This window comes from Ctenopharyngodon idella, chromosome 2 (genome assembly GCF_019924925.1).
Source record: "Ctenopharyngodon idella isolate HZGC_01 chromosome 2, HZGC01, whole genome shotgun sequence".
Classification (NCBI taxonomy): domain Eukaryota; kingdom Metazoa; phylum Chordata; class Actinopteri; order Cypriniformes; family Xenocyprididae; genus Ctenopharyngodon; species Ctenopharyngodon idella.
This window is the reverse complement of record NC_067221.1, coordinates 15,027,056-15,034,933: the sequence shown is the minus strand read 5'-3', so window position 1 is coordinate 15,034,933 and position 7,878 is coordinate 15,027,056. Positions and strand designations below refer to the sequence as shown.

General features: G+C 36.4%; 1 protein-coding gene across 3 annotated transcripts in view; it reads right to left on the bottom strand.

The window, feature by feature from the left end:
* Positions 1-1,277: 1,277 nt before the first annotated feature.
* The window catches only part of vipr1a (vasoactive intestinal peptide receptor 1a), a 31,849-nt gene continuing 25,248 nt past the window's right edge, over positions 1,278-7,878 (bottom strand). For all 3 annotated transcript variants that reach the window (XM_051875203.1, XM_051875212.1, XM_051875194.1), the window contains 7 exons: positions 6,434-6,587; positions 5,625-5,685; positions 4,019-4,085; positions 3,818-3,909; positions 3,593-3,722; positions 2,868-2,909; positions 1,278-2,718 (listed from right to left, as the gene is read on the bottom strand). In XM_051875203.1, coding sequence (XP_051731163.1) covers positions 2,527-2,718; positions 2,868-2,909; positions 3,593-3,722; positions 3,818-3,909; positions 4,019-4,085; positions 5,625-5,685; positions 6,434-6,587 — 738 coding nt within the window. In that variant the 3' untranslated portion in view covers positions 1,278-2,526. The remainder of the gene's footprint in view (positions 2,719-2,867; positions 2,910-3,592; positions 3,723-3,817; positions 3,910-4,018; positions 4,086-5,624; positions 5,686-6,433; positions 6,588-7,878) is intronic.

Genomic DNA, 7,878 nt, shown 5'->3' with positions numbered 1-7,878 from the left:
TTCATTTGTCCTGTGAAATATCTAAAAAAAAATCAATCCATGTAATCATAACCTATATTTGAGATTGTACTAACCCCGTAAATATAAAACATTAAACTAAATGCCTTAAATATAAAGCCATGCACATAATCCTAAAATCTACAATGTTTTGTAGAATACCTTATTTTGTGCAATACATTAATCCTGCTTTCTATTTTTAAGGTTTCTTTTAAATAATGTAACTCTTTTTGTCTTTGGTGTTGTTAACATGCATATGTTCAGAGTGTGTGCTGTGATGGACTGTAACACTAGCTCTGCTGTAACCCATTTAGCCTTAAACTATCAAAAAGATAAGAATCGTTAGACAACAAAAAGGTCCTCAACAACATAAGAGGAAGGATGTAAATCTTAGTGATTTTCGAACTTTATGAGTAAGCTTAGGTAATTCACAAATATCCATAAATCATAGAGACTATAAAAACTGATGTCAGTAAAGGGCATCTAATAAGCCTCTCAAACAAAGAGTATATGCCATATAGACTTTAAACATTCCATTTGTGAAGTACAGTAGTTGAGGCTTTTGTTATAAGAAGGGGTTTCGTGCTTTCATTAATATTTATATCTACCTAATTAACATGGTGTGATTCTAGGCTTAGTTTCCAGCCCTCCCCCCATGGGAGTCCATTCATTTCAATGAAATCCTCAGGAGTCACTGCCTCCTGTTGGCTCATCTGCTCACAATAAAAAAATAACATTTTGTTTATGTATTGGAGATCTCGCTGTAATTTTAAACCAGGCTTGGCCATCCTGAGCTAATCTGTCTGGTGGGACATCAGCAAGCTCACTGGTATTCAAACATTGAAAACGTTATATGTAGAGTTACACAAAGGGATAAGGAGAGAGAGTTATGAGAATAATTTAAGAAGGGATTTGGTAGATAAATAAATGACAGATGTGTTTCAGACGGGAGGTAAACAAAGATGAGATCTCTCTCATCATTCACTGGTTCTGGTTTCTCTCACTCCATCATTCTTGCTCAAGATTTAATTGTCATCCTAACAGTGATGTCTCTAGCATGCGCTTACAAATTTATTTTTTAAACTTAAGGAGAAATCTGAATTTCACAATAAATGAAAACAAAGCAGTTGCTATTGTGGTTGATTTAGCCAGAATTAGTACAATGTGTTCAGTTTGTTTTAGAAACAAATTTTCCTATCAGAAACAAAATTTTTCTTTCTTCTTCCTTCCTTCCTTTCTTTTTTTTGAGTATATATATATAAACTTTGAAGACACTTAACTTTTAGCATTGATAGGTAATTTTTATTTAAAATAAATAAAATAAAAACGAATTAAAATTGCTTATTGGTGATGTTAATGATAGTTAAAAACTGAAAATAAATAATTTAATAGGAAAGCCTACTAAGATCTAATGTTGAAATTAAAACTATACTTTCAACATCCACAATACACTTTCAAAAAAACCCCCAAACAAACAAAAAAAAAAAACAGCAACAACACTCTTATAGCGACATTTTCTTATAGCGATTTTCTCTTAAGTGTACATCTTATTCACTAAGGTACAAGAACTGTGCATGCAAACATGCAGGAGCATTATCATGTCAGCAACTATGACTAACAATATGCACTTTTGACAGCTAAAAAGATTTTGGACTAAATATCCTCTTTAGAAAGACCAATCTCATAAAAATGCATCTCACACAACTGTCTTTATGCAACAGTGCACAGTTACACAACCCGTGTACATTTTAACATAGAACTATACAATAACACTATAAATCACTATCATAAAAATATAGAACAATGCACTATACTTCAGCTGCACAAGCAAACTTGCTTTTATGACTCTCAATTGAGAGTGTTTGTCCACATGTACACAGACACGCAAGCACGAGACACATGGAAAGGGTGCAAAAACAGGATTGTAGCAGAATGTCAGAATGTCAAAATCACATTATTTTTTTCCTGGAATAAGGAAGGAGATAAAAATAAAACCTGGTCACTAGAGACCTAAAAGGTCACCATTCAGCTGTACAGATTAGTAAGAGTCTGAGAAATCTTGAGCAGCATAATGAGGGCAGGGGAAACAGAAAAACATGACAGATACCAACTACAAGATTAATGCCTGTGGTGTTGTGCACAAAAATAAGGCAATGGATGGGGACCACAAAAACACTCTGATCGCATCCTTGTCCTAAATTCAGCGTCCCACGCTGTCCAGAGTCAGTAGTTTGATGAAACACAATCAGACGTCAAAGAGTCCATTTTACTTGCATATTTCTCTCCTGATCGATGTGTTTGAAATGATGGCTATGAAGATACATCACATGCCAAACCGTCACCATAAGCCTTGTGCTGCATGGTTTCCCTAATGTTCCTGCTGAGCAGTGAGATGTGCAGTTCCTACAGGAATGAGGGCGGAGCTGCAACCTGCAGATGGAGGTGGTCCGGGTGACAGCCTTTCTGTGCGTGTACATCACGGATTCATTGGTTTCTGTGTCCCGCTATAAACGGAGCATCACTCGGCACTCAGACGGTGGAGAAATCATCTTGGCAGGCGGAAGCACGACGTGTGCTGGGGCTGCATTTCGTCATCATGGTGATTTGGGAGCTGAAGTTGAGGCCGTTGCTTGCCATTGAGGGCTGATGGTATTTGGTATCCGCTCCCAGAAATCTCTGCATGTGCCACCGCCTCCACTTTCGTTTAATCTCAGACTGAACCTGGACAGTGTGTGAATGAGGTCAGGGGAGAAAAAATTCCAGTTATTTTTAAAAAAATAAATAAATTCAGTCATGTGTTTCCAAACATTCGACTGGTAGTGTAACTGGTTTAATAATCCAAAATCAAATTTAAATTCTGATAATATTACCTCTCCATTTAGAAAACAGTACAGGACAGCCACACAAAATCCCTGAAGAAAAAGAGAGGACAATAAATCTGAGCTGCTGTGGGGCAGATTTTTAGTCACAGTTAAATATTTTACAGGTTTAATTTAGCAAGAAACACATTTTGAAAGACTGGAAACTTTATCTAAAGATTTCCAAAAATGAGGGAAAATAATAATGTAATAATTAATAATGCACATAAATAAATATATAAGTATTTATTAATATATATATATATATATATATATATATATATATATATATAAATTAAATAATATAATTTTATTCCATTTAATTCCAGCAATTCTGATCATATAAATTTAGACACATCTGTTCTAATCAGATTAAGTTTTAATTATAAATCAAATGAATGAAACCACCATCTTCTTCCACAAAAACCAATGGTTATTTTTATATTTCAACCGATTTGACTTCAGAAAAAGATGGATGGTAAATCTTTGAAGTATTTAAGGGCATTTTTGTATATCTTCATTCGACCTTTTCATCTAGCTGCATAACAAACATGGAGGGAATAAATATCACTAGGCATGTCTGGGGTTGAGGCAAGCTGGCAGATCCCACGGTGAGTCCATTGCTGTGGCCAATCTTAGTATTCTATTGGCATTTAAGGAATCCAAACTAGATAAGCAATTGCTTATAGAAGAGTACAGCTGTGGGTAAAAACATGTTTCAGTCCCCTGCTGCCTACCTGAAAGGACCCCAGGATCAAGTCAAACACCAGACGCACATAAGACTCGATGTGATGAGGCATAAAGGCAAAGATTATATAGTTTATTCCAAACAAGGGAATCAAAAGTAGAGTTGATTTCGCAAGTCTCCTGTAAATCAAAAGAAACGGCATATGTTGGAATACTTTTGTGTTTATATTGTGCATGGAAGAATATGGTGTCTATGGTTTAACACAAAAACTCACGAGTATTGGTGTGATTCATTTCTCCCAATATCCCGGCAACTGATTTTCTGACGAAGTATCCGTATGATACAAATTAAGAGAATAAAGTTCATCTAGAGAAACAGTGTAAAGATTAGGACCTATTTGAAATATTTCATTCACCACTTTCCATATTAATTTATATTATATTGCCATATTAGAATTTCATGCACGGTCACTCACCAGTATCGTTATCAACGTAGGGGTTTGTATAATCCACCACAGACCATCGTCAATAAAATCCCAGCATCTGTTACAAGGAAATAATCGCTGTAGAATGAAGCTACAGTAATGGAGCAAAACATTTGGGTTCTGCAAGTAAAATACTCATTCATTTTCTGCATAGAGAAATTTATTTTCAGCAATGCTGTATAAAGCATTTAAGACTACCTTGAGCTACAAGGTTGTTACTGCATATGATGGTTGCGAACTCCGGTCCTGGAGAGTCTCAGTCCTGCAGAGTTTAGCGCCAACCCTGCTAAAAACTCACCTGCCTGTAGCTTTCTGGCAACCTTTCAAACCTTGATTAGCTTGTTCAGGTGTGTTTGATTAAGGTTGGAGCTGAACTCTACAGGACTGTGGCTCTCCAGGACTGAGGTTAGCCACCCCTGGTATAGACCTTATGCGCCAGAGAAGCGCGCAGCCATCTTTAAAATTTTGTCCTTGAACTTCCATTTTTGCGATAGCTCTGTTTATTCCTATGGCATTGCTGTCGAATCGCTGTCGAAGAGTAATTAGCTGATGAAGTGGATTTACTTATTGTAGAGTTGACAAGTTATCATGAGCATTGTAATGTTTGAAGCGGATATCATAAATGTCAGTAGACCGGGAAGTTTTTAAAACGAGCAGTTCATTTAGAAATCCGCAAGATCATACCTTCATGCTGTGGAAATACAACGAAAAGGGGCGGGGCTACATAAGCGCGTTCCTGAAGAAGGGAGGGTGCGGGGGGCTTCAGTACATGCAATATGTCGGAAGTGCCAGTACGCAAGGAAAACTGGCGGTACGCTAAATGTAAAAATAGAGAAAAATACTGCGTACCAGCCCATTTCAAGCACTGGCTTCTGTAGAAGCTGTATATACTGTAAACACAAATGATTTCAACTTTTAAAAAAAAACGCTGTATTTAATAGTCAAATGTCTGGGTAAGAACTACACTACCCCCAATCCTGAAGAGTTATAAGTCATTGTTAGCATGGAAACAATTGGTGTAGTCAATTTCTTTACTAGAAATTAAGAGTTTACTTTACTCTTTGTTAAATAAATGTTTAAAATCCCTATGGAGAAAATGAACTGGGAAAAAATGTCCAGACCCAAGAATGCTGAAAAAGTGGTATGTTGCACTCCACAATCCATAAACACATGTTGCACTCCACAATCTACATGTAGATTTAATGCAAAAACAAAGACATATATATATTTTTTTAAAAATGGCAATAGAGAAGAAAATATCCATGTAAATTCTTTTCAAAAGTCTCCTCCTATGAGCTCTGTTCTAAATATAGACTACTGACCTCCATAATGGCACGTCATTTATCATCAAGGAACAGTCTTGTGTGAAATTTACAGTGTCAGCTAATACTGTAGCTATCGGCAAAAGGTGTACAGAAGACAGAAATTCAACTGAGCTCATAAAAATAGTAACATACTTTACTCAATTTTAATTGTTACTCTTAGGTAACAGGCTACAAAAAGCAGAAGCCTTTTTTATATGGCTCCCATGAATGTGTACATAAAAATATCGGCAAGTACCAAAGTGCTGTTCTGTGAACAAGCTCCATTTACTCACCCAATGTCATGTAAATAAACTTTTGTGATGCTCCAGATTGTTATGAAGACACCCGGAACTCCTGTAACACACATATCGTCTATGAATATTGTCAATATTTAAATGCATACGGTTTTGACATATGAAGGCATATTTACAGGGATTCTTTATTTAAAGGGTTAGTTCACCCAAACATGAAATTTCTGTCATTAATTACTCACTGTCATGTCGTTTTGGACACAAAAAGTATTCTCGTCACTTCATAACATTAAGGTTGAACTACTGTAGTCACATGGACTATTTTAACAATGTTTTTACTACCTCTCTGGGCCTTGAAAGTGGTAATAACATTGCAGTCTATAGGGAGTTCAGACTTGCATTTCATCAAAAATATCTTAATTTGTGTTTTGATGGTCTTACGGGTTTGGAACATGGGGGCGAGTAATTAATGACAGAAATTTCATTTTTGGGTGAACTAACCCTTTAATTGGCCTACACAATCAATAGGAATTCAATAAAACAAGTGGGATTGCCAATTATCCTCAAATCTTAATTAATCCTGAGATACAAATCGGCGCCTGCTTATCGCATTTTAGAATCCTAAATGTAAAGAAATGTGATGTGAAACTTTTTCCAACACGATATAGTGACGTCAATGGAAAAGTTAATTGTTAAATCTCTAGTGTGTACATGCACAAGGTCCTGTTGACTTTAGTGATCAATTTTTCATTCATTCATGACAGGTGTTTCTCTCCTGTCATGAAGAGTTACAAGACTGAGAGGCCATATATCTTAATGTCACTGCCACTGATATACGTGTACACACGCACCCCATCCAATGAGAATGTACCACCAGAAGTACTTCCTCTCAGAGAAGAAGGACACAGCCAGGAGAGCGTGCAGATACAGACCCTCCACCAGTAACCAGAAGAAACTGGCTATGACGCCATACTGGAAGAAAACCACCGCAGCCTTGCAGCCCACCTGTAAAATGCAGAGAGGATTTTGTTTAGAACTATTATGCACTTGTGTATATTATAACAGGAACTGTGGTCTTGCATGTTTACCATGTACTTAAACAAAGGGAATGCCTTTGCGCTGGTGTGTTGCATGCGCTTGGCGCTAGAAAACATTGTGCAATATTTCTAAAGAGGGGCATTAAAAAGAGTATAAACACATATAAAGAACTGCTGCATGCTGATCTATTAATTTTTGAAACTTAGTGCACTCACTGTTCAGATAAGTACTACATGTAATTATCACCTAGAAGTAATTACTGCAATAATCACACAGCCATAAACAATCTATATAGCGAATCAATTTTAATTAATGACAATATCTAAGCCTGATTCCTCTACGGGACACTTAAATGTCAAACATGTTTTTGTGACCTTGCAAGGGTGTTTACAGAGGGGATACCGTGCCATCAGGAGTGTTTGAGCACCCTGTTGTGACAGATGTGACATATTCTGTTGGCCAACAGCTGCGTCCAGACAGCTCAAAACACTCAGACCCAGATGAAGAGTGTTTATACAGGAAAAAACACACAGAACACACTACTAAACCTTTACCCACACGGGCCGTCAAAAATTCAAGCTTTCTAATAACCAAAGAGACTCTTTAAGTTATTACTTCACAATTATAATTATTTTTTTAAATCCGAGCACAACATATGCTATTAATGACTATGACAATGGCACCAAACAAGCCAAACATAACCATGATGCTAGGTAAATACAGCGTCGACCATATCCGGATGACGGAGGTAATTTACAAACTCTTCAAAGATCTTAAAGGACTGCTCAAACACAGCTACGCCTCGCCACAAAATGAGATTAAAGAGCACTTTACCAACCAGCATTTAAAGAGCAAACCTTATGACAAAACATTAGAGCAATTTACTACTGACAGTGTATTAATTGTGGAGTCTGTGCTGTTTGTTTCTTACGAGGGGAAAAAAAAAAATCAATTACATTCACCAGGTGCAGTTACATTCAGCTAGGAAAGCAGAAACGCACCTATATAACCTAAAGAATCTATTTTATGTGGTTATATTCAAGTGAAAAATATGATTTAAAGTCACTAAATCAAATGGGCTTACATTGGATTACACAAACAGAAGTCATTTTTGTTAGTTCAATTAAAAAAAAAGAGATCTTTAAGGTAACAGTTGCCTGGTAATACGTTTTACAGTGCACCAGGAAATATAATTGTAAATACAACTGGAATATCACATTTTATTACATGTCTCTCAGCAGTACTTCATTCTGCAGAA